This window comes from Sceloporus occidentalis, unplaced genomic scaffold (assembly GCF_023333645.1).
Source record: "Sceloporus occidentalis isolate IW3139 unplaced genomic scaffold, rSceOcc1.0.p SCAF_4, whole genome shotgun sequence".
Classification (NCBI taxonomy): domain Eukaryota; kingdom Metazoa; phylum Chordata; class Lepidosauria; order Squamata; family Phrynosomatidae; genus Sceloporus; species Sceloporus occidentalis.
This window is the reverse complement of record NW_028316984.1, coordinates 156,727,277-156,753,736: the sequence shown is the minus strand read 5'-3', so window position 1 is coordinate 156,753,736 and position 26,460 is coordinate 156,727,277. Positions and strand designations below refer to the sequence as shown.

The window sequence follows — 26,460 nt, the reverse complement described above, 5'->3', positions numbered from 1 at the left end:
CTGTTACACAGTTTACTTTTTAGGAAGTGATGTGTAATAAAATCATCTGAGCATCCTTGAGCAGATTTGTATATTATTCATTTAATAAGGTCACTTTGAGATTTCCTTTGCTTTATTTTTTCTCCCTATTTTTTTTTTAGGGGGGGGGGATTAGTTTTGCATCATTAATATGTTGTTTAAAAGTGCCCATAGAGCAGTTACTTATAGGACAGACAACATGCATCATGTAAAACACATGTGATAAGATCACCTCTTTGACATGACTTTATCAAACTATTGTGTGAGCCATACCAATCTTAGAAATGAAATATCTTAGTGGACAGAACTTGTGCAAATTTAGACAGTTTTTGTGTGAACCACTGATTTTTGGAAGATCATGTGATTGTCTTTTTAAGACCACAAAATGCAGAAATCCTACAAAAAACAGGGAACTATGCTATATTGGAATTTGGATTGTTTAATGTTTGGCAACTTCCTCTGTGGACATTATTTCTGTGTAGAAAACTTGTATGTATACATTTAAAGCAATAAAACTGAAAATAAATGTCTATGTGGAACATTTCCACCGATTGCTTCTTCTCTCATATGGATGCAACATAATATATGTGCTGTATTTGTCACATGGCACATAGAATACCGGCAGTTTCCAAAATAAAAATGTAGGAATTTTTTCACATTTAAGCAGGGATCAGCAACATGTCTTCCTTAACTTAATATCATGTGGAAAGGAGGAGCCCAAGAGAAAGAGGACAGAAGGGAAAAGTGGGGAAACCTAAAACGAATGGAAGATACTGTCTAAAGGATACTGTCTTGAGGCGTTACTGCTGGTCTCCACCAGCTTATTCCAAGTAGGGGAAGTGGAGGAGAGGAGATGGCAATTTGAGAGAAAATGAGAGTACTGCATGTACTATAAGTCAAAAAATGTATGCCCAAAAATTGACCCTAAAATCCTGGGTAAACCTATATATGGGTTATTACAGTAATACTGCTCAGAATGGTCCTGATAGAAGCTCCGTTCCAATGTCCCAGGGACTGTGTGTCTGCATGTGAAAGAGACGATTCCCTTCAAAATCAGATGTTAAAAACCTTCCCTTCCCATCCTCCTCCTCCTCTGGTTCTCTCTGACCACAGAATACCCCGTTTCCCTCCACTTCTCTTCCCTTCTCAATCGGATGTTAAAATCTTCTTCTCTAGCACCAGGAAAGTGGTGTTTGGTGGTCAGGAGAAGTACAGAGAGGAAGAAGGAGGGAGGGAAATGGTGTTTTCCTTTTGCTTCGTCCTTTACATCCTTTGTTACATGCCCCTAAGTTTTACGCTCAGTTTATCCACAGGTCATGCCAGAATCCATGATTTTGGCCCTAATACCGTCCTTCAACTTCTACATGGTCGACTTACAGTTGAGTACATACAGTATATCTCATCCTTGGGTGACTTAATAGTCTGAAGGAAATCAGAAATTGGAATTCTGTTTTCTGAATGAGGCAAAAATTATGAGTAAATTGTGTCATCCAAACTATTTTGTTGTAAGCTATTGTGCTGAAACACACTAACTCTCTGAGTGTTGAAAAGTAACATATACATTTATCCTTGTTTTTAATAAAAAAAAAAACTTCTGGTGTAAACAGTGGAAATGTGTGTTCAATAGATGGTAGTTTAGCTTTAATATCAAAACTTACTTGAAATACCAATAAAATAGGTTTGAATGTGCTGGTAGTTTCCTCTATGGTTTTACACATGTAGTCTTAGACTGGTATTCCAGTTGTTAAATCCAGTTGTTTTCCACCAATGGAGTAGAAACATTTCAGTTGGATTTGATTTCAGTTGGAATAACAGCAGTTGGAAATACAGCAATGAAAAATATTCAACAATTTTCTCCGAGAAATAATTTGCTAGTATTAAAGACATCAGTAAGTTTTTTTAAAATATACTGAGTTAACAAATTCAAAGAACGTACCTTGTAAATATAATTGGTGTTAAATAGTCAATTCTGAGGATGACAGGGGTGATCAATCCACATCATTGTGGATTTCTCCCCCTGCACTCCCAGAATGACTGTTAACGGTAAGTACTGCTTCTAAATTTTTGTTCATTTTCACAGATGTGATGTATCCAAAAATGGAATCTGTCTGGATGTTGTACTTAATACAAATAGTTTTCTGTTCAAATGTCAGTGTTTCCCTTCCTTTTCAGCTTTGTTTTCATAATTTCTTAAATAGGTTTCTTTCCTGTTTTGATCATCACTCTGAAGTTGTACTTCTTTTTCCTTTTCCTGTTCTGAATTTATAGAATCACTTCCTCTTTCTGTCATGTTTTCTTTCCTTTAAAAACAATTTATTAAGTCTTTTTTCCCCATTTTCTGTGTAGATTTTCTTGATAGCTGTCGGGCTAGTACTCTCTTGGCAGAGTTAGATGATGATGAAGACCTACCTGAGCCAGATGAGGAAGATGATGAAAATGAAGATGACAATCAAGAAGATCAAGAATATGAAGAAGTTATGGTACAGTGCATGTTTATACTTTTTAACAAACCATATTGAGAAGTATGTGCTTGTTTCTGTGTCTGGGCCATCTCAAACAATTTTTCAGCCTCATGAACTTTGGAGAATTACAATTGTGGCATAAGTAACTTGTAGACCAGTGTAAAAAAACATTAAAATTGGATCAATTTTTATAGTAGATCTGTCAGCTATCTTTTCAGCGTCATTCTACTGGCTTACTTCACTATTTATTTCTCTTCCAAACCCAATGTGTGTTCTAATGTTTATTTTATTGCTTTTGCAACATATAAAATGCCTTAGAGCATATAATATTGCCCCATTTGCCATATCCATGAAATTTGAAAATATAAAAGCCATAATTTTATGTAAGCAATATAGTGAGCCTATCCCATGTTAAAGTGGGGCTGACTGGAAAGAGTAATGGTCACATAAGATACAATGTACTCTTTGTATCATCAGACTGAGAATCTGTGGATCTGATCATCTGTAGATTATCACATCTATTTATTCAGTCGCAGCGCATCCATGTGGATGTGCTGATGTGTTTACACTGGCTGGCTGTGTACACAGCACCACCATTAAATAATATGAGCAACAATAATTAGGGGAACAAAGGATGAAAGACAGGGATCAAAACAATAATTAGACAAATCTGCAGAGTTAGAACTAAATATATGCTTGCTAAACAAGAGGGAGTTCTGAACCATCTACCTGTGTATTGAGAAGAGCATTAAATATTCCTTTATATTTTACGGTATATTCTTGACTATAAGTTGAACTCATACGTAAGTTGAGGGCAGATTTTGGAACCAAAAGTATGGATTTTGAGATCACCTCTGGGTAAGTTGAGGGTAAAACTTAGAGCATGTAACAAAGAATCTAAAGGATGAAACAAAGGAAAACAATGTCAAAGGATTTACAAAATCCCATTAGGCATAACTATCTGTGCTTACCCTAAAGGTTTAATGGATGAGAGGGTGGGTGCGGGGTCAGTGCTTCCAAAACAGATTACACTCTTGCCTTTCACCAGGGGATGAAAGAACAATACTTACATTGACCCGTAGATAAGTCAACTCACATTTGGGGGGATTAATTTTTTGACTAAAATTTCTAGACTTATATATATGAGTATATACAGTAAATTTCTAATCCAACATGGAGGGAAAATTTTGATTGCTACTAAGAATTTGAAGAAAACACCAGTGAAATCTAGAGAAAATGAAACTGGGAGAGAAAATTGTGGGAAAAGAAGCAGATGAACACTTGTGGAGTAGGTGGCTATCTTGAGAACAGCATGAGGGTGATGGAACTGTTCTGAAATTTTGTCTTCTTTTTTGGTTGGTTGTTTTCAGCAGAACTGTTTCTAGACTTATGTTGTTATTATTAATATGTACCAATTAAGTTAAGTATTTAAATTAAATGCCTTAACTTTTTCATGTTCCCTGTTCCAAAAACCCTGTTCAGATCAGTTCCTCTCTTCCTAACTCACTGTCACTGTTTCTCTGACTGCCCTAATTCTATTTCATTTTTCCATTATCCTATCACTTTCCCAGATATACCTCATAGTCCTACCTTTAAAATATTGAAAAGCTATTATTGGCTGGGACTAACCAGACTTACCCAGCTTCTCACTTCAGATCTTCCAGCTCAGTTGCCAGGAAGCAAATTTAAAAAGAAAAACAAAGATTTCCCATTCAGACATGGTACTTTTTACTGAACACTCCTTTGCTAGAGGGTTGTGAGAATTATTAGACTGATTTTTAGAAACACTGGATGTGTGATTGGCAGCAATATAGATGCCATGAAGTTTGAGAGTTTAAGAATCTAAAGAGACAAACATTAACTTTTGAAATTGGAAACCTGACACATGAACACACATACAAATAAAAAAAACCTGTTGACTATTTTACTTGCATTTCTTCATATTACACAGTTCCTATCATTTTGAGCAAAGAGCACCTTGTCTTAATTTCATTCATTACTAAACACAAAAATATTTCATCAAGTTCTTCTCCCTTACTTTCACCAAAGTTGGGAGGGGTGTATTTATTTATATTTCTGAAAATATTTGCATCCTGCCCTTTGTCTGAAGCTCTAATTGTGGCTTCCAATAAAATAAATTTAAAACAATAAATAATTAGAAAAGTTTTAAAAGATTAAACATATATTAAGTATCTCAATTAAAAATAGTCAATTTAAAACTGGTTAAAACAATCCTGAATAATATAACCATAAACTATGTACAGCCTGGATGAAATCCAAAAGCTGTAATAAAAAGCCAAGTTTTAACTTGGTACCAAAATATGATTTGAGCCTTGGGGGAGGGAATTCCACAAGCGGTGTGCCACCACAGAAAAGATTGATGTGGCTCTTCACATCTGTAAACTAAGGAGATAGCCTAATTCACATCTTATCTCCTATGACAATAATCTGTCTGGTTAGTGCTAATCACTGACTTGTATTTGTGTTATGCTTACATGTGAAAGTAATTGTATAGGTAATCTGTTGGTGCTGTGTTCATTTATTTAAAATGGATGAACATAAAGTTGTTATCTAATTCCTATAGAGAACTCGCATCACATCAGCCAGAATTAAGCTTTACCTTATAAAGGATAATGTCAATGCAAGAATTTTGAGGGGAGAAGAATAAAATGTACAGTGGCTCATAGGTTTGATTTCTATACTTATTTTTAAATACAGCTGTTAAGAGTGTTTTTGTGGTGTCTTATCTGTCTAGCACATACTTTTCTATATCCCTATCCTATGTGTAAACTTTTAAAGCCAAATTTTCCTGTATAATTATTTTTGCTGATAGGAAGAAGAAGAGTATGAAACAAAAGGAGGTCGTAGAAGAACATGGGATGATGATTATGTCCTCAAGCGGCAATTTTCTGCTTTAGTTCCTGCCTTTGATCCTAGACCTGGCCGTACTAATGTCCAGCAGACCACTGATCTTGAAATTCCTCCACCAGGTATATTCAATAGCAAGTTGAAAAATATGTGCAGGCGCTTTTGTTTTTGTTGTTATGAGTCTTCAAGTCATTTCCAGTTTATGGCAACCGTAAGGCTATCATGGAATTTTCTTGGCAAGATTTGTTCAGAGGAGGTTTGCCATTGCCTTCCCCTGAAGTTGAGAGCATGTAAGTTGCCCAGGGTCACCTAGTGGGTTACATGGCCTAGCAGGGAATCAAACCCTGGTCTCCAGCATCGCAGTTCAACATTCAAACAACTACACCAAGCTGGCTCTCCATACATATGCACAAATATATTAACATGCCAGAGTAATACACGATAAAAACCAGAATGGGAAGAAAGGCAGTATGATATAGTGGCAACTACCTCAGAGGGAGAGTCAATATTCCTTCATTGCCAATTCCCAGGTTGCTTCCTGGGTAGGCTGGCTACTTGGTTTACTACATTAGTATGTTGAACTTACATATTGTCAAGGTAGTTCCTTCATCATGAAGCAAGGTAGATCCTTCATCATGGAAAAGTAATGTAAAATTTCTGTATTTGGAACTATCCCTCCTCACTCCCCCAAAAGCCACCTTTTCACCAGGAGCCCCACATTGCAGTTTAGTGCCTGATGGAAAGACATTTAGTGAAGAAATGTCTGGTTATGTTCCAATACATAGGCTTAGGACAATGACATCATCCACTGAGAACCTTCAGAGGACCCCCATAGGTCTTGTTGGATGATGTACCTGTTCTGCAACTGGCTAAAGGGGCATACCATACACTTTATCGGCTCCCAAGGCTCTCCTTCATTTGGTCATTTCCGAAGGCTGGTAGGCAATTCCAGCCTTCACAAAGTCCAAATATAAAATAGCTAAATTGGACATACACCATTGTAACTCACTAACAGGATGCCAGCCTGAGGTTTTTTCTCCTTCAACCTTTAACAACTGGTTTGGTGGCTGAAACAAGAAGTGAACCATTCTTTCAACTTACCTCCTTCCATTCCTCTGCAAAGAGGATGGAGTTTGGTCCCAAAGTGAACACATTATGGAGAAGAATAATTCTGGCTAGAGGCTGAGGAAAATTGATTTGTGTCAGAGATTGTACAACGGTAATGTGAGGGATGGAAAACTCGAACATGAATTGCAACATAAAATTACAAAGTCCTTTACTATATATACATTTGTCTTCAGGTTGTCTTCAGTGTTCAAAAATTGTATAGTAAATATGCAAATGAAAAGTGCTGCAGAAAATCGACATTTATCATATTATATTAATTCACCATCGGTTACAGGAACACCTCATTCAGAACTTCTGGAAGAAGTTGAGTGTACGCCATCACCACGTTTAGCACTTACCTTGAAAGTTACAGGCCTTGGTACATCTCGTGAAGTTGAACTACCGCTAACAAATTTCCGATCCACAATCTTTTATTATGTACAAAAATTATTACAACTTTCCTGCAATGGCAATGTGAAGTCTGACAAACTTAGACGAATTTGGGAACCAACATACACGTAAGAATTCTAAAATTTCATTGTGAATTTAAAGCAGTTGAGGCTTTAATTCTATGTGCATTTACAGGGAGTAACTTCCATTCAGTGTAGTGGGGCTTGTGCCTAAATAAATGTACCTGAGATAGTAATATAAGACACAGTACTTAAAATTTATATAAAGAACTGCTAATGTCTTGCAATCAGTCTTCAGGGTTCTGCTACTGCTACTCGATCTTGTGAAAAATGATGGTACATCAACACTGTTTGGATCCTGACACTGCCCTACTTTCTGAAGTTATCACTTCTTATTTCCTGCCTAACTTCTTCAGTATTATGGTTCTTAATTTTTTTTACACATTATAGATGTTTGTTGACTGAACAATTCTTAACATAAAATGATCCTCTTGCTGCACTAAAATTAAAGTTGACCCTGAATGGTCAATAATTCATTATTTGTATAGTTTCTTTGATTTTTGCACAAGATCCAATAGCCGGTGAACCAACAGCTCTGTTCTTACAATAAGTTATAACAGGAGTTTTGCCAGTACATGCATGTCATGTATGGCAAGCAAAGTATGTCAAAGATTATTAACATACAGAGAGTTAGCAGAAAATAATATAAGTATTTCCAAAGATACATACTCTGTATTGCATAACTAGAAATTATCTTCCTCACCTGTGGAAAGCTGCTCCAAGTACATAAGTAACTCTAATCATTTTTTTAACCATTTAGAATTGTGTACAGAGAAATGAAGGATTCTGATAAAGAGAAAGATAATGGAAAAATGGTAAGATACATTTTAACCCTTCGTAATTATATGACTGCAGCAGGTTTTTGTACATTTTGTGCACTTTAAAAAAACGCAGCTTAAACAACCTACACTAACTTAGTTCTGTTACTTGGCGAATGTTTGTGAATGCATGTTCCTTAAAGAAATATGTGTAGTGCATGTGAAATCTTTCAGACTTTACAATCAGGAAAGACCAACATTTGGTGGTTCCTGTTGTAGGGTTGCTGGTCAATAGAGCATGTGGAACAGTACCTTGGCACTGATGAATTACCAAAGAATGACTTGATAACCTACCTGCAGAAGAATGCGGATTCAGCCTTTCTGCGCCACTGGAAATTAACCGGCACTAATAAAAGCATTAGGAAAAACAGAAATTGTTCCCAGCTAATAGCTGCATACAAGGTATATGTCCGCATCTAAAAGTATTGGTTTGGGAAATGTCTGTGCTTTTTTCTTTTGTGCATCGAGTTAGGAGTCCTGATAGAGGGATATGATATGTGACTAATGGAAATGTTCTTTGATTAAATATGTTCCTATGCTACTGTCATGTTTAGCGTTTACTATCTCAAATCTTTTGAATAGGTGGAGTAGCATAATATTATTAATATAGTGCCTAACAGTATTCTAAGCGTGAATAATTTAATAATAATTTGGATTACACAAAGTCATGCTTGCATTTTTTTTCTCACTCTAAAATTACAAAATAATCAATATACAGTTCTAACACAACTTACTTTGTACTTATTTTCTACTTTTTATTCATACAGGATTTTTGCGAGCACGGATCAAAATCTAGTTTGAGCCAGGGAACTATTTCAACACTTCAAAACTCTGACATTCTCAGTTCAACAAAAGAACAGCCTCAAGCCAAAGCTGGCAGTGGACAGAATTCCTGTGGGGTAGAAGATGTTTTACAGTTGCTTCGTATTTTGTACATTGTTGCAAGTGACCCTTATTCAGCTCGAACATCTCAGGAAGGTAGGCAAAGTACAGTACAATTTTTCCCTAAAAGTATTCCCAAAGGAAACATGAAATAATATATTCTGCTAATAATTTCAGAAGGAGATGAACAGCTTCAGTTTAATTTTCCACCAGATGAATTCACAAGCAAAAAAATCACTACAAAAATTCTTCAGCAGATTGAGGTAATACACTTATTTTTGAGAAATTAATCTTTATAGTTTTTCAGATGGCTTAGAATTCTGAAATCTTGCTTAAATTATGTGTGCTTTTTGTTTGTGGTGTCTTGTTTATGTATGTGTGTTGATTGTCCCATGCCACTTCACAGAGTTTTTTAACTTTTTAACTATTACAAATGTAATAGTGGAAAAGAAGAGAATTGTTTCTATAAAGAATTACTAGTTTCATTGATTTACTTTATTTTGCATACTATAAACTTTGTGGGACAATAACAAATTGAAGTTCATTGTTGTGGTGGTAGTGGTGTGCCTTCAAGTTGTTTCTGACATAGGGTGACCCTAAAGCGAACCTATCATGGGTTTTCTTGGCATGATTTGTTCAGAAGAAGTGCCTTCTGAGGCTGAGAGGGTGTGACTTGCCTAAGATCACCCATTGAGTTTCATGGCCCAGTGGGGAATCAAACCTTAGTCCCTAGAGACATAGTCCAATACTCAAACCACTACACCACATTGGCTCTCCTTGCATTAGTGGCTATTTAATAATGATTTGTCTCTTCAGGTTTCATCCTTTAAATAATTTGTGTGTTACATTGCAGGAGCCATTGGCACTAGCGAGTGGAGCTTTGCCAGACTGGTGTGAACAGATAACAAGCAAGTGTCCTTTCTTAATCCCTTTTGAAACTAGACAACTGTATTTCACATGTACAGCATTTGGGGCATCAAGGTAAGACGTTTCACATTGAGCAGATAGTTGTTTGGAGCAGTTTCAATTAAACTGAAGCTCTAAAATTTACAGTATATTCATAGTGGTGAAGTTAATGTTAATGATGACAATCTCTAAAATATTACCTGAGTTGCTTCCTAGAAAAAGAAATAATCAAATGCTTCCCAAGGTACAGTGTTGTCTTAGTGGGGTCACAGGGTGCGGGTGGGGGTGGGGGTGCGAATTGCACCAGATGACTGCCCAGATGAGAGGCAACACCTGGTTGGGGCCCTCTTCCCCCTTCAGTGCAGGTGGGGTGAGCACATGCCCTTCCCAGCTACTTCGTTGTGGGGCTTGCCGTGGGAGGGAAGGCTAGGATAAAGAAGCAAAAGGGGTGAGCATACACCCTTCCCAGCAGTTTCATCACAGGGCTTTCTCCCTGGGGAGGAAACCCAGCAACGGAGGATACGTGCACCTTGTGTCCCATCCCACTGCCTCACTTGCTTGGCCACCCTACGTAGCGGCTGATGAATGGAGGCCAGGGGAAGGGGGAAGCCAAGGGAGGAGGCAGGAGTCTGGGGAGGTGGGGGCAGGTGACCAAGTTAGTGGGAGAGAATAGGACAACCCCCCCAGTAGCCCTCCACACTCCCCCCTACACACACTGGCAGCCCTGCACACCAAGTGTCACCACAGGCAGTGATGCCACTGAATGAGAGGATAGATTTTGTCTTTTTTATCTTGTGAAAAGTTGAGAAGTTTTTAAATGCTAAGTTAAACCAGAGAACTAAAGAAATTAATAGAAACCAAGATTTAATTGTATGTTTTGTACAACCTTACAACTGCTATGAATGATATAATAAGCAAGTAGGATATGCAATAAATGACTTCAGTGGTAAGTCCTGCTGCTCATGATTCCGCTCATTCCCCAGCATGCCCCTTCCTGCTTTTCCACACATTCGCTGTATTGAACCTGTTCTGGTGCCTTCCCTTACCACTACCACCAAGAGAGAGAAAGAGAACATTTTTTGTACTTCTGTACACCATGGGGCCTTGCAGCTCCCTCTTGTGCATGGATAGTGTCACATTGGTATTCATAGCTGGAATATTAAGAAATAGTTGACACACAATTGTTGCATTCATTCAAGATAGAGAAGCAGAAAATACATTATGATTATTGTAGATATTAAGATCAATTTTTCCATATAATGTAGATAATTGCTTTGATACTATTTTTCCCAAAAAATGAAACCCATTATTTCTTTTACCAGAGCAATAGTGTGGCTACAAAATCGACGTGAGGCCACTGTTGAGCGAACACGAACTACAAGCACTGTACGAAGAGATGACCCAGGAGAATTCAGAGTTGGGCGCCTTAAACATGAAAGAGTAAAAGTTCCACGTGGTGAATCTTTGATGGAGTGGGCAGAAAATGTTATGCAGATTCATGCTGATAGAAAGTCTGTCCTAGAGGTAAACATGACCTTAATTAAAAAACAATTCTTCTGACTTGCTTTAAGATGTTTTGTATATGGGATCTGTCCATAACACTCTCCTGTTGGAGGAAGGAAGATTTTTCTGCAGTTGCTTTAGTCCAGAAAGTTATTCTGCAGAATTGGGGGACTGTATGGGGGGTGGTCCTTCAAGGCTAAAGGAGGAATTAGGAACAATAATCTGCATGCACATGGGAGTACGCTCATGTACACCCTCCACCAGAAGACTGTATATCATTAAGACAGTCATGTCTGGTGGAAATGGGAAAAATACCTTAATAGCAACAACATAAAGCTGCTTATCCTATTGCTGTGGTCTCTGTTTTTCAGGTGGAGTTTTTGGGAGAAGAAGGAACAGGACTGGGGCCTACCCTAGAATTTTATGCACTGGTAGCAGCAGAATTCCAGAGGACAGAACTAGGAGCATGGCTTTGTGATGATGATTTTCCTGATGATGAGTCACGTCAGGTATATTTCACTCTTGTAATGAATAGAACTGCAGAGACATTTGGCGACATACATCCCTGGAAATGTCTTACATTTTTTCTCCATTTATGTTTTTAAAAATAGGTTGATATAGGAGGTGGTTTAAAACCTCCAGGATACTACGTACAGAGATCTTGTGGGCTCTTCACAGCACCATTCCCACAGGATAGTGATGAACTCGAAAGAATAACCAAACTCTTTCACTTTTTGGGGATTTTCTTAGCCAAATGCATCCAAGACAACAGACTAGTAGACTTGCCCATTTCTAAGCCTTTCTTTAAACTCATGTGCATGGGAGACATTAAAAGCAATATGAGTAAATTGATTTATGAATCACGGGGAGACAGAGACTTGCACTGCACTGAAAGTCAATCAGAAGCCTCTACAGAAGAGGGACATGACTCTCTCTCAGTAGGAAGTTTTGAAGAAGATTCCAAATCTGAATTTATTCTTGACCCACCAAAACCCAAACCACCAGCATGGTTTAATGGGATCTTAACATGGGAGGACTTCGAACTAGTAAACCCACACAGAGCAAGATTTTTAAAAGAAATTAAAGACCTTGCAATTAAGAGACGCCAGATACTAAGCAACAAAGGCCTGTCAGAAGATGAAAAAAACACAAAACTGCAGGAACTAATGATGAAGAACCCATCAGGATCTGGACCTGCACTTAGCATAGAAGATTTAGGGTAAGGATTTTCTTCCTGCTGTTGTTTGCAAATGACTCTGACCTTTTTATGGAGTATGACATAAGGAAAAAAGACACTTAGAAAACAAAGCGATCAGTTTATTTGTACAACATAAAAATCACAGTGACATTATAATCTGCTAGAATCAAAGGTTATGCATAAATATGAAATTGGATTATACATCTTGGAATCACACAGATAAAAAGCATCAAATACTAATTTTAAGCAGATTAGTGTGGAAGAGTCCCTTAGGCACTACCATATTAGGTGTGTTTTTAACTGTCCCAGTTTGCCCTTCAGGGCCCTCTTTCAATTTTTTAAAATCAGTCAATCATTCTCTCTAGAAAAATTCCAGTATAAAAGAAAAGATACCTAATTGGATGGCATAGAATTGAGCAGAGATATGATACATCAGAAAGTACCTAGAAATTGCTGTACAAAAGCTCAGACCTGGAATAGTCCATTCCATTTAGATTATCTCTATGACCATGAATTGGAGAACTGTTTTAAAAAGCTGATAAAACTGGGAGCTATGGCCGTTGATAATTTATAGCAATGGTTCAGTATACTTAAATGTTGGGGCTAATGTAAGTTTAAACTTTTACTTAATTGTGTTAAAATTTGCCGCTTTAAACTGTGTAATCAAAATACACAAAAAGATCTAAATTGCAATTCATATAGGTAGAAGGCAGAACTACATACTCTTTCTTGCTACCTGTTCAAAATAGATGTTTACCCACATTTATAAATTCCATGAGAAACACACTAGAACCAGGGTATGTAGGATAAACACTGAATGCAATATTTAAATACTGAATATGACTTTTGTAGTAACTTGACAAAAAATAACATCCATGTGATCAGCAACCCTCCCACCAGCACAGCAGATCATCACATAGGTGCTTCCCCCTGTGTTTCTTCATTGGATTCAACAGTTTATTTTAATAATGTCTGAATTAAATTAAGAATTTAAAGGTAAGATCATATTGTTAATGATCTCTTCAAGATTATCTTAAAAGAGACATCCTCCTGCATATTTTGCTACACTCCATGCTCTGGATTGGATGGTAATGTATGAAAAAAGTGAACTAACAGGAAGTTTCTATCCTTTAATACTGCAGCACCTAGTTATCTAATGAAGCTGTTGGCAGGCGATTCGGACAGATCAGAAAAGTATTTTTTAGAGTGCCTAACTTGCTGGTACAAGATGGGGATTTAGCCTTTAAAAAAGGATTAGCCAAATGAAGTCTCTTCATAACTACTAGCCGTTGGATGGGTGGGTGCAACTTTCTAAAGTGTTCAGCCATTTTAAATTGGTTTTCTGTCAAACTAAAAGTATCTGTATTTATGTTAATATCTTTTCTTGTATTGCAGCCTTAATTTCCAGTTTTGCCCTTCATCCAGAGTATATGGGTTTACAGCAGTGGATCTCAAGCCTGGTGGTGAAGATGAGGTAGAGTAGTTTCCCTTAATATAGTTCAGTATTTACTTTTTCTCAGATTCATCTGTGATATAACGTGAACACTCTCTGACCATTTGAAAACATTTTCATTGTAGCTGGTAACTATGGATAATGCAGAAGAGTATGTAGATTTGATGTTTGACTTCTGCATGCATACTGCGATACAGAAACAGATGGATGCTTTTAGAGGTATGTAACAGATTATTGGAGGTAAATCACAGATTAAATGGAAATTCTGATTAGTTAATTTTAAAATTAGATCTTTATGTCTTCATGGTTTCTAAAAATAGTTTCAAGGAATGTTTGTTGAAAAGTTAGCCTACGGCTACTGATGTGGACAGAGAAAGGACATTTGCAGCAAAAGTGTCTTATTTATGGAACATTTTCCTGATGGATGAGTACCTACCTTATACTCTCATACTGTTCTGTGACCTACCCTGGGAACATTCCTTCTTAATAAATAGTGTTATATAATTTTTTTAAAAAGCATACAGCATGTCTGCGTCATATGCGGGCGCGCCTTACGCGGCTTGAGCATACGCGCTCAAGCCGCGGGGCAGAAGGGGCGGTGCATCCCGTTCAATTGAATGGGTGCGCACACCCGTTGCGCCCCGTGCACTGCCGTGCACGAGCCCCGTTGTTTACAATGGAGCTTGAGCATAGGCGGAATTCGCCTTACGCGGAGGGATCCTTAAAATTGACCTATCAGCAAGGCACCAAGAGATTGACTACCTTAGGTGTTAATTTTTAAAAGTGATAACCTGTTTGATATGTTTTTAATCTTTTAAAGTTATTACTATTTATTGTTTTAAATTGATTTTATTGTAAGCTGCCCTGAGACCTTTGGATATGGGGCAGGAAATATTTTAATTAATTAATTAATTAATTACAGTTGTCCCTCCCTTTTTGTGGACTTGGAGTCCACAGTCTCGCTCTTCTCGGGAGTGACAAGTGGGGAGTAAAAAATGGCAGTGCATGCCTAAGGCACATGCGCCATTATTTTCAATGGGACTTGAAAGTAAGTTGGTTTCTCTATTAACTGTTTCCAGATGCAGTTAGGTTCTGAATTCACATTTCTGATTGTTTTAATTTTATATCAAGATGGTTTCAACCGAGTCTTTCCAATGGAAAAGCTGAGTTCCTTCAGTCATGAAGAAGTTCAGATGATACTTTGTGGAAATCAGTCACCATCCTGGGCAGCTGAAGATATAATCAACTACACCGAACCTAAACTTGGCTATACTCGAGACAGGTACGTTACAAAAATATGGCACTATGTCCTGAGCTGTTGCTAGTCCTAACAAAAGAAGACCCAGTGAACCAATGGAGTCTACATAAATGTTGGCTTACCAAATTCCCATTGATTCAGTGGGTCTACTCTGGTTGGGCCTAGCAGTTGGATATAGGTCTATGTTAACAATATGTTCTTGAATTGTCTGATTATCCCTGTTGCACTTGGAAAGCAAGAATAGGTTGAAAAATGCCAATCATACTTCTCTAAATGGAATGGTTCAGGACAACAAAACTATAGAAGCTTTTTATAATCTTTGCATCTAAATAAATAAGAATATTGAATATTTCAGCAAAGCTTGTCCAGTTGATGAACTTCCAAGTAAAGGGTAAATGGATCAGTTTCAGAAATAGTAAATTTATCACATTTGAGTTTTATAGAACCATCACATTCCAGTTATAAAAGTGTTTTGGTCTAGAACTACACCTTCTGTTTTTACATGTATGGCAGAGTGCTCATGAATAAATGAATCTAGGTTATTTGGTCAGAATTGATATTTTTAGTATTATGGCTACGTTTTAGGATTGAGATAGGTATATACTGTAGTGTTTTGGTTAATAAAAATAACCCCAGAGGGTAAGATCTCCTATTCCTTGTAACAGAATTCTCTATTCTTCCTCTGATCAACTAGAAGCCAGTGCCCTGCATTCAAAGCCTGTGCTGGTAAAAGGGAGGAAACTGCTTGTTTGGGAGCATACAGTCAAGGAGTAAATAAACTTACAAAGTTGAGGCAGTGGGGGAAATGTTGTGTTTACATACCAATTTTGCTATGTTATAGTTGGCAGATATTTTTAATAATTTCCGTTCTCAACAACAAAAAAATAAAACTTGAGAGACCATTTTAAAAAATAATTGAATGTTACTTATCAACAAAGTTGTTTATTTGGGGTTAATTAAAAGTCAAATGAAACCCAGTTGGTTCTGTAATTACAGTGCCTCTTGGTATTCACTGGGGTTTGATTCCATGATCCCTTCGGGATACTATAATTTGTGTATGCTCAAGTCCCATTGCAGTCGGCCCTTCTTATAGACGGGCTTGCCTTCTGTGGCTTTGAGCTCACACAGAAGGCAAGCCCAGGCAGAAATAATGGGGCGCGTACTTGCGGCACATGCCCCATGCACCATCGCAAGCACGCGCCCCATTATTTCCTATGGGGTTTGAGCATACGCTCTTTTCCCCACGGGGGGGGGGGGGGGCGGAACGGATCCCCTGTGTATGGGGAGGGCAGACTGTATATATAATGGGTTGGTATAAAGGTGTTCTTTATATAACATAACAAAATCAAGGTTTGCTTTTTGGAATTTATATATTTTTGGAATAGTTTCAATCCATGGATAGTTGAATCCATGGATTGGGAGGGCCAACTATATTATGAAATAACGGTGAGCAGAGTATCTTGACATAGCTCCTCTTTCTAATTCTAATATTGTTAAGACTGTACCCCATATGAGGCTAAAATTTGACTAGCCATTGTACTATGTGTCATTTTTGTCTCTCTAAAAGAAGGCAGATGTGTGGGTTTATGAGCTAATAATAAATATAGATTATATATAATTGATAGATTATATATCTTTTTTATATTTTAGCCCAGGGTTTCTGAGATTTGTAAGAGTTTTGTGTGGCATGTCTTCGGATGAAAGAAAAGCATTCCTGCAGTTCACAACTGGTTGTTCAACACTTCCCCCAGGAGGCCTGGCTAACCTCCATCCACGCCTCACTGTTGTACGAAAGGTATGGGTACATCTTAAGATTTTGCAGAATTTGATGTATAGCTTAAGAGGATTTGCCTTTGAATTACTTCACTTGTGGGTTGATCCAGAAAACTGCTTGTACCCAGAAGATTATTTTCAGGCCTTTTACAGAGATTTTCATAGTGATCACTTTTATTAATAGTTGGGGCCATGCACATGACAGTCTCTGTTGAATACACAGCAGAGTAGATTTTTATCGAAAGATGTCTTTCATGAATGTTACCAAACAATTTTTATATGCTTTATATTCTGCCTTTTTCCTATGGGATCTAAGGAAATTCTCATAGATTAAAACAAATACAGATAAAAGGATAAATATAGTAAGAATAAAACAATTTAATTAAATACACTATCCTAGGATGACAACTTGAAAGTTATTTTGTGATACTGATATAGATTGCTATCGCTATCTCCTGTCTAAAATGCTTATTTGCTGGTTCACAAGGTTTTGGACTGTTTTCTTTAAAAACAATTCTAACAAGCTGGAAGTAAAATGGAACTTTGTCCTGTATTCACTATTTGCTTTTTAAAAAAATTGGGTTTTTATTCTCAGGTTGATGCTACAGATGCAAGCTACCCATCTGTGAATACCTGTGTGCATTACCTTAAGTTGCCTGAGTATTCATCTGAAGAGATTATGCGAGAGCGTCTGTTAGCTGCTACCATGGAGAAAGGTTTTCATCTCAACTGAGATGCGTGACATGGGACATCACAGCCTGGTTTTGCGTTCATAACTAGTGAAGCCTCTTGTGTTGTATGTGCAGAAAATACAATCTCCACACTGTGCTGTAATGAGACTTGCCTTTTTCCCCTATCCATGAGGCTTTGGAAACACATGGAATAATCTTCTTAGCTGCTAACAACAAAACAGATCCCAATGAATTACACAGCCAGCAAGAAATAGGCAAGAACAGTGTGGGGATGCTTCCAAGGGCTTGTGCAACCAGAAGCTGAAGCAAATGTTTGACTGTTCCAAAGAGCAGATCTGCAGTTTTTCAGTGTTCACTGATACAAGATTTATAACAACTTATTTGTGTAAAGTTTAGCGTTTAATACCCTGTACACTACAGTTGCCATCACTGATCCCTGTTTTGCTGGCTTTTAAGCTGACTGGTCAGAAACTTGCTTCCTTAATTTAGTCATTGGGCATCCCAAGCTTTCTTTTCTTCCTATAATGGTGCCTGCACTGTTGGAGTATGCTAGTGTTTTGGGGGGAGGGGATGTTTGCATATAATCATGCACAAACTTTTATTATTTCAAGTGGGAATACATTTTGATTTCTGAATGCCCTGCTATAAAGATCAAATCCTTAAGTGTGTGTACGTGTGCGTGTGCGTGCAACTCAACAATAACGCTTTTAAAAGACACTGGTTCCAGGTGCAAGGCACACTTTAAAGCAAGTTTTACTTTTGGTTATACTTTCTTTGTATATTAAAAACATTTATTTAACTTGTTGCAGTTTGAAGTTTAAAAAAAGAGTTCTGATGTGTATGCTCAACAATAATCATTAAAAAGTTTGCAGCGTACCAAGCAGCCTCTAGTTGATACTTGACTATTTCTTTTCACATACTGTTTTGCGGAATAGTGCCTTGATTATCTTGAATTTAAAAAGTAGTCTTGCAGTACATTGTTCATATATAAATTATATATATTTCACTAATTTGTATACTGCACTAGACATATGTCAAGAGTCAGTTCACATTTTTGATTTAGATATGTGTAAAGTAAATCTTTTATTCTGGTGGTGATAAAACCAGTGGCATCACTAGGGCTGGCGTCACCCGGTGCGGTAACTCATAGTGTTGACCTCCTCCTCTACCACACCATACAGAATCCTTGGTAATGTTTTTGGACTAATGTTACTCATAAATCATAATTTCTGTATATTCCTGGTAAAGTTTGTGACATAAACAGCATGTCCAGAGGAGGGTGACCAAAATAATGAAAGGTCTGGAAGCCATGCCCTATGAGTAATGGCTTAGGGAGCTGGGTATGTTTAGCCTGGAGAAGAGAAGGTGAAGAGGTGACATAATAAGAGGTTTTAAGGGCTGTCATATTGAGGATGGAGCAAGCATGTTTGTGGCTGCTCCAGAGATTAGGACATGGAGCAATGGATTCAAACTACAGGAAAAGAGATTCCACCTAAACATTAAGAAGAACTTCCTAACAGTAAGAGCTGTTCGACAGTGGAACACGCTCCCTCGGAGAGTGTTGGAGTATACAGTCAGCCCTTCTTATACATGGATTTTTTATACACGGATTCAAGCATACATGGTTTGAAAATGTTCCAAAAAAGTATAAATTTACCGTGATTTTCCATTTTTTATAAGGGACATCATTTTGCTATGTCATTATATCTAATGGGACTTGAGCATACACTGATTTTGTTATACATGGGGGATCTTGGAACCAAACCCCAGCGTATAACAAGGGTCCACTGTACTTCTTTGGAGGTTTTTAAATAAAGACTGGATGGCCATCTGTCGGGGGTGCTTTGTGTATTCCTGCATGGCAGAGGATTGGACTGGATGGCCCTTGTGGTTTCTTTCAACTCTTATGATTCTATGAAACAAATAACAAAATTAAAATTATACCTTTAAATTACAATATCATACTCCCAGCCTGAATATATTTACATGTACATAGTTTCATGGGATTAAAGTTAGAATTTGGTGATGTGATGTTTTTAAAAAATATTTTAAAATAACTTTAAAAATATTCTTCAAAAAATAAAAATCTTTTAAAAATTAAATTTAATTATTAAAAAAACTTAGGACCTCTGCTTTCTCCTGCCACTGAGCCTTGCCCCATTCAAACCATCTCTTTGGTGTTTTAAAAGAACACGGGTAAACACCACAGCCCCTTTTCTCACAAAAGACAGATGTTTGGGGAGCAGTGGTGTCATTCCCCCCCCCCCCGCCCTTAGGGTGTCACCTGGTGCAGCCCACATACCCCTAGTGACACCCTGGATGAAACCATATCCTTTTCTTCAGAACGGAATGACCAGAAATATCGAGATATTATTTGTTGAACACATCAGATGATTTAACAGCTTCTAAGCACCGTATATATTCAACTATTAAGTTGATTTCCTTAAACAGCAATATCAATCAGTCACTCAGTACTTTTCCTACTTGGCTCTAGAGATAATAAATTCCTCTCTGCACTGCATGGGGAAATTTGAAAGAGCTGCTGTCACATTACCATAGTGACTCATAAATACGTTGACTTGGGATTTTGGGGTCAATTTTGGGGCATACAGTTTTAGACTTAGACAAGTATACTCATCCCTCTGTATTGGCGGCTTTGATATTTGCGGATTTGATTATTCACGGATTTGATTAATATGTTCTCTCTAGGAATATCTAGGTCCTCCAGTGCAACTCTATGGTCAACTTTAACAGTTGCACAGAAAGTCCTAGAGAGAAGATTCTACTAGGCACTTGTAGCTCCTCCAGTTCAGTTCTATGGTCAGTGTCTGTTGGACGTTGACCTCAGAGTTGCACTGGAGGATCTAGAGATTCCTAGAGAGGTGTCCTCTCTGGGGGGAAAACATGGTGCTTTTGCTATTTGCGTTTTTCCCATATTCACAGGGATCTTGTGCCCCTAACCCTTGCGCATATAGAGGTACAAGTATATATACAGTTCTTGTATTTCATTAGAGGATTGAACTAAACTTTCCAGTTTAATATTCATGCCCACCACAATTGTATGAGTGCTTCTACTGCACTTTAAGAATCAAGGTGTGAATCCAGGATACAATAACTGGTAGATAGCAAAGACAACTATTAATGGTGAATATAGAAAAGTGCTCTTCATATGGGTGAGATGTTGGAGCAGTCATTATGGCTTTAGAATATAGTCTATCATGAACTCTTGAGGGAAAAAAGGTTTTCTGATTTTTCTCTGAAAGTAAAATTTTAGTCTTGGCTCTTTGGAATATGTAAGCAATGTTTTGCATGTTGGAATTATCCTGTTACATTTTATATAGGGGCTATATAGAAAAAGTAGTAACTATAAATCAATAGCCTTGCTTGTATCTTTAAAACAATGGATTGTTATGCAAAGTCCTGTAGCCAGGAGGCTTGTGATGCAGCAGTTTTTGTGCTGTCTGAATGAGAGAGGCAGCCGCAATCTGTGGTAATGTACAAAACCTCTGTCAGCCAGAAATTTCCCCATGGGAGTTGGAAGGTAAAGCTGGGATTGCAGAGGGAAGGGGCAATCAACAACAATCCCCCTCCTTTCATTAGTGGGAACATTTTGAATAGAACTACATTTGGGGAATATCCCCAATTCAACTCAACCCTGGCATTTTGTCTAAAATGACTGTGTAAGTAAGCTTCACTGAAACCTAAGAGCTCTTTCTCTTCATGGTCTCTGTGACTCACACATATGGTTTGTTGTGCACCTGTGTAGCAACTGTCAGTACCTTCCAGAGCCGAGACAACATCTTTTGACAGGAGCCCCACCCTTTCCACTTTTCAAGTTCCCACAGTGGCTAAACAGAGGCTTCTGTGAAGTCAATGAATGATGCAGAGTTCTAGTGTGGCCTGGGAGAAAATATCCATTTCTAGAAGACCATGCATCATTTTATATGTCATTACCTTTTACTAGTTTTTGCCATCCAAGAGGGGCTTATGAGGATGGCATATCTGAGAGAGATCTCATTTATCACATCCTTTTGGCTCATCCTTTTATCTTCAACACTTGCTCAGCTGCTGCTAGATCAGTCACAAATCTCCCTGTTCAAGGAAAGCCAGTTACTGTATATACTCATAGAAGTCTAGAAATTTTTGTCAAAAAATTGACCCCCAAAACCTGGGTTGACACATCCATGGATCAGTGTAAGTACTTAATTCATATCAAAATAGGAATCATCCCCTTCTCTGAGTGGAGAAAAACAAAAGTAGTCTGTCATGGAAAAACCTAAAAGCAGCACTGACCCCCTTTACTCTCTGCACTGAGGTGCCACTTCTGGCCTTTTTGAATGCCTGGGCAGGAAAATGGCAGTGTTCCTTTCCTTTGCTTAATCCTTTCTATCCTTTATTACATGCTCCTAAGTTTTATCCTCAACGTATACACAGGTGATATCAAAATCCATAATTTTGGCATCAAATTCTGCCCTTTGACTTAGTCATGGGGTCGACTTATAGTCAAGTATATACAGCAGGTGATGGGCAGCAGCAAACCAGAGGTAGCATTAGAATTTGTTTGCTGCTGCCCATCACCTGCTGGCCATAGTATTTCTGATTTCTGTGCATACATGTGAAAGCTAGACAGTCAAAGCTGCAAGAAAAAAACTACAGTTCATTTGAAATAGTGCTGGAGAATAGTTCTGTAGATACTTTTAAAAAAAAAAAAGAATGGGTCTTAAAGCAAATTAAGCCTGAACTCTCACTAGAAGCAAAGATAACTAAACAAAGGCTGGTGTATTTTTGATATAACATAAACCAATGTAATTCACTGGAAGAGATAATAATGCCTGGTAAAGTGGAAGGCTGTAGAAAAAGGGAGAGACTGAAACATTCAAAGAAGCTACAGTCCTTAATTTGCAAAACCTGAGCAGGGCTGTTGAAGACCAGGGATCCTGGAGGTCTCTAATTCGTAGTGTTATCCTAAGTTGCAGTCACCTTGAAAACAAATAATGGCACAATCACCTGCTGCTCCTGGTTGTCATTTGGACGTTGGCCTCTTGGTACAACTCTAGCTACACCATTGAGGGAAATGAAGATAGTTACCTGAATTTTTAGGGATATTATCCATTGGTCCATCTATTCATCCCTTTATATTGTCTTACGAAAATACAATATAATAAAACACAAAAATTAAAATACACAAAATCAAGATTAAAACAGTATGAAATAACACAGTTAAAACCAATTACAGATTAAAAAGGTATAAAGGCATTAAAGCCATTTTAAAAAAATTAGTTTCCAAAAGCTTGCTGGAAAAGAAAGGTCTGTTGGAAAATAAAGGAGTCATCCTAAATTCCCTGGGGAAGTAGTTCCAAAGTGTGGGACCAGCCACAGGGGAAGCCTTCTGTGAGACAGACATGCTTCTTGTGTAGGTCATGTTGCTCGGACAGGCTAATATGGGAAGATGTGGTCCTTCAAATTGTTTTGGGAGGAAGAAGGGCTTACAGGGCTTCAAGGAACAATGTGGCCTCTCGACCAGGGCCAAGCTGATATTAAGGTTTTCAGAGGAGTAATTCTGGTGTTCTGTTGCAGCAAAATGGCACCTCATTTGACAGTCCACTTCATCAGATGCAATGAACACTACATACTGTCAGATCTGTCATTTCAGAACACATGGCTATCATTATTAATTTGTCTCCCATAACTGGGAGTGAAGGCAGCTGATAGTTTAAGAGCAATATATGTACAATTTTAAAAAAATTAATATAAAAAGTGAACATTATAATAGAATTAGTTACAATATTAAAAAGCTTCAAATTTCTAGTTAAAAGGGAAGCAAATTTTAAAAAGCTACTAAAAATAATTTAAACAATACAATTCTGCATTAAAATGCTTTCCGAATAAAAAGGGTCAGGTTAGCAGAAAGGGGGCCATTCTGTAACCACTAAGGCTGTGTCCCCACCAACCATGTTTGTGAAGGTGGTAGAACTGAGAGAAGGCCTCTCCTGATGAACTCACAACCCAAGCAGGCACAAACAAGGAGACATGGTTCTGAACTAGAGAGTTTCATAGATCATAACCAGCACTTTAAATTGTGCCAGGAAAAAACCTGGGAGCCAGCGGAGCTGCTTTAGCAGGTTTGTACAGGCTGAATATCCCTTATCCGGAATTCCAAAATCTGAACTACTCCTAAATCCAAAGTGGTCCACATGGGTGGCTGATATATTGACACATTTGCTTTCTGTTGGTTCAGTCAATTTATACAAACTTTGTTTCATGCATAAATCTATTTTAAAAATTTTTTTTTTAAAAAATACCTTCATGCTATGTGTACAGTGGGTCCTTGTTACCTGCCAGGGTTTGGTTGTAGGACTTGGTGTGAATACCAAAATCTATGGCTGTTCAAGTTCCATTAAATATAGTGGCATAGTAAAATGGTACCCCTTATATAAAATGGCAAAATCAAGATTTGTTTTTTTGGAAAAAAATATGTATTTTAAAAAGATTTTCAAGCTGTGGGTGCTTGAATCCATAGATATGGCGGGCTGAATGTATCAGGTTGGGTCCAATCTTCAAGATATTTAATTGTTGTTGTGAACCTCCAAGTCATTTTTTACTTATGGTGAACCTAAGACAGACCTATAATAGGGTTTTCTTGGCAAGTTTCTTCAGAGGGGGTTATCCATTGCCATCCTCAGGCTGTGAGAGAGTGCCTTGCCCAAGATCCCCATTGGGTTTTTATACTCAATCAGGGATTTCAATCCATCTCATTATGTATATGCAAATATTCCAAAACCCAAAAGAATGCAAATTCCCGAACATTTCTGGTCCCAGGCATTTTGGATAAGGGAGACTTACCCTGTAGTATGGTCACTGCAACCTGCCCCAGTTAAGTTTGGCTGCAGCTCTTTGAACTAGCTGAAGTTTCTGAACACTTCACAGGCAACCTCATGTAAAACTCCTTAAAGTAGTCCAAACGGGATGTAAATAAGGCATGTACCATCATGGCCAGTTTCAGCATCTCAAGGAACAAGCACAGTTGGCACACAAGCTTTAAATGTGCAAAAGCATGCTCAGCCATCCCAGAAACCTGAGCCTTCAGGTTTAAAACTGAGTCCAGGAGTAGACCCAAAGTGCAAACTTGTGTCTTCAGGGGGAATGTAACCCACATCTAACACAGGTTGAATCCCTATTCCCTGATCTGCCTTTTGACTGACCTCTGTCTTGTCTGGATTAAGTTTCAAATTGTTTGTCCTCATCCAGTCTTATGACAAGTACCAGTTTAAATCCAAGACAGCCTCCTTGGATTGGGGTGGAAAAGATTAGTAGAGTTGGGTGTCACCTGAATATTGATGGCACCACACCCCCAAACTCTGGACAATCTCTCACAGCAGTTTTATGTATATTTTAAATAGCATGGGGAACAAAAGACAACCTTGAGGAACCCCATAGGCCAATGGCTAGGAAGTTGAACAGTAGTCTTTTAGCATCATCTCCTGGGTTTGTCCCTCCTGGAAGGAATGGAGTCACTGTAAAACAGTGCCCTCAACTCCCATCCCAGTAAGGCAGCCCAGAAGGATACCATGATCGATGGCACTAAAAGCCACTGAGAAGTCCAGCAGAACCGACAGGGACATACTCCTGTCTAGCTCCCTGTGTAGGTCATCGATTGAGGCAACTAATGCTATCTCTGTACAATGATCAGGCCTAAAACCAGACTGAAATGGATCTAGATAATCTGTTTTACCCAGGAACCCCTTGAGTCAGGCATGCCTACCTGCATCTATGGCTATTTTTCCATCAAGTCCTGGTAGTTGTGGTTGTCATTATTCCAAATAAAACAAAGACACATGGATACACGTGTAAGGATTTATTTCTTAACTGGATTACACATAGCACAAAATATACAAGATAGACATTTCGTTATATTAAAACACTACTTATTTTCACAGGGAGAGATCACAGGGTAGGCACTTGCTTCAATAATCATTTAGCCGAAATAGAATCAATCCAGTTAATCCACAATGTGGACATAAATTACTGGAGTCCTGAGGAGTTCATTCTTTGTGTCTGAAGAATGTGGTATCCTTCACTTGCTAGCTTTCAGCCATTTTGTCAAGAACAAGAAGAGGTGCGAGAATTCTGGTCTTATTAGTTTCAACGATGCAACCATTCAGTACCATTTCATCCAAAATTATGTGTACTCTGTCTAATTTGAACATGATCTGTGCAAATATCAAGTTAAGGATGACTCCATCAGTACATTTATTGTGTATTTAGTTTTTTGACTAACTGAAATTTTGACCAATTGAAACTTTTCAGTAACTATGCAAAAATTATAAGTCACTCACATTTCATAGAAGACAATAATGCTATATAACAATCAGTGAATTAAAATGGATTCTAGTATATTAGAACAGTAAGCTTAGATCTCTCATGTTACATTATGGTGACATGCATAATTCCTTTTATAATTGCACTGATCTGGTCAAGGCAGTTATTATTAAGAAAAAATAATGTCCTCTTATTTGTTTTTCTTTTTCCAAAGGGAAAATGCTATTAGAAAAATAATTACTCAGTTAGTACAGTGAACATATCCTTGATACTAAAACCTTATTCAGGCATTCTATTAGCAATTTACATGACCAGCTTGGGTGTGCACTAATTCTTGTCATTATCCATTATCTTCTCATTATCCATATAATGTGAGTAACACTGCAGGGAAGTCATGCCATACTGCATCCAAAGAAGTGGGTTTATAGCCATTAAAATAAAAATCAGTTAAAGTGCTGTCATGTTGCTTCTTTCCCCCACTTCCCACTTCCTCCTTTTTATAATAACGAGAAGAGTTACTTATGGATAGAATCATAGAGTTGAAAGAGACCACAGGGGCCATAACTGGGAACCCTGGAAAATCAGGGTTCTTTCAGGAAGAACACATAGCAAATGCTCTTATCTGCAGACCACTGGACAATGGATAGCAATGAGGGTTGTGGTATGGCCTACCACAGTCCCCTTTTATGTTTAGTTAATATGGATTACAGAATGCCTAAACAGAACTCAGGTC

The 26,460-nt window shown here is 37.9% G+C and overlaps 2 protein-coding genes across 16 annotated transcripts in view; one reads left to right on the top strand and one right to left on the bottom strand.

The window, feature by feature from the left end:
* HECTD1 (HECT domain E3 ubiquitin protein ligase 1) overlaps nt 1-18,291 on the top strand; it is a 76,816-nt gene extending 58,525 nt beyond the window's left edge. For 9 of the 14 annotated variants that reach the window (XM_089522063.1, XM_089522067.1, XM_089522072.1 and 6 more), the window contains 16 exons: nt 2,365-2,498; nt 5,314-5,470; nt 6,751-6,973; nt 7,686-7,740; nt 7,963-8,145; nt 8,511-8,721; nt 8,803-8,888; nt 9,479-9,606; nt 10,854-11,055; nt 11,406-11,543; nt 11,646-12,253; nt 13,628-13,706; nt 13,811-13,904; nt 14,817-14,967; nt 16,594-16,738; nt 17,312-18,291. In XM_089522063.1, the coding sequence (XP_089378189.1) occupies nt 2,365-2,498; nt 5,314-5,470; nt 6,751-6,973; nt 7,686-7,740; nt 7,963-8,145; nt 8,511-8,721; nt 8,803-8,888; nt 9,479-9,606; nt 10,854-11,055; nt 11,406-11,543; nt 11,646-12,253; nt 13,628-13,706; nt 13,811-13,904; nt 14,817-14,967; nt 16,594-16,738; nt 17,312-17,449 (2,732 nt within the window). In that variant the 3' untranslated portion in view covers nt 17,450-18,291. The remainder of the gene's footprint in view (nt 1-2,364; nt 2,499-5,313; nt 5,471-6,750; nt 6,974-7,685; nt 7,741-7,962; nt 8,146-8,510; nt 8,722-8,802; nt 8,889-9,478; nt 9,607-10,853; nt 11,056-11,405; nt 11,544-11,645; nt 12,254-13,627; nt 13,707-13,810; nt 13,905-14,816; nt 14,968-16,593; nt 16,739-17,311) is intronic. The other 5 variants (XM_089522068.1, XM_089522075.1, XM_089522074.1 and 2 more) reach the window with 3 other exon arrangements.
* A 6,965-nt stretch (nt 18,292-25,256) lies between these two features.
* Nucleotides 25,257-26,460, bottom strand: part of AP4S1 (adaptor related protein complex 4 subunit sigma 1) — a 29,794-nt gene continuing 28,590 nt past the window's right edge. For both annotated transcript variants that reach the window (XM_089522057.1, XM_089522060.1), the window contains one exon: nt 25,257-25,618. In XM_089522057.1, coding sequence (XP_089378183.1) covers nt 25,490-25,618 — 129 coding nt within the window. In that variant the 3' untranslated portion in view covers nt 25,257-25,489. The remainder of the gene's footprint in view (nt 25,619-26,460) is intronic.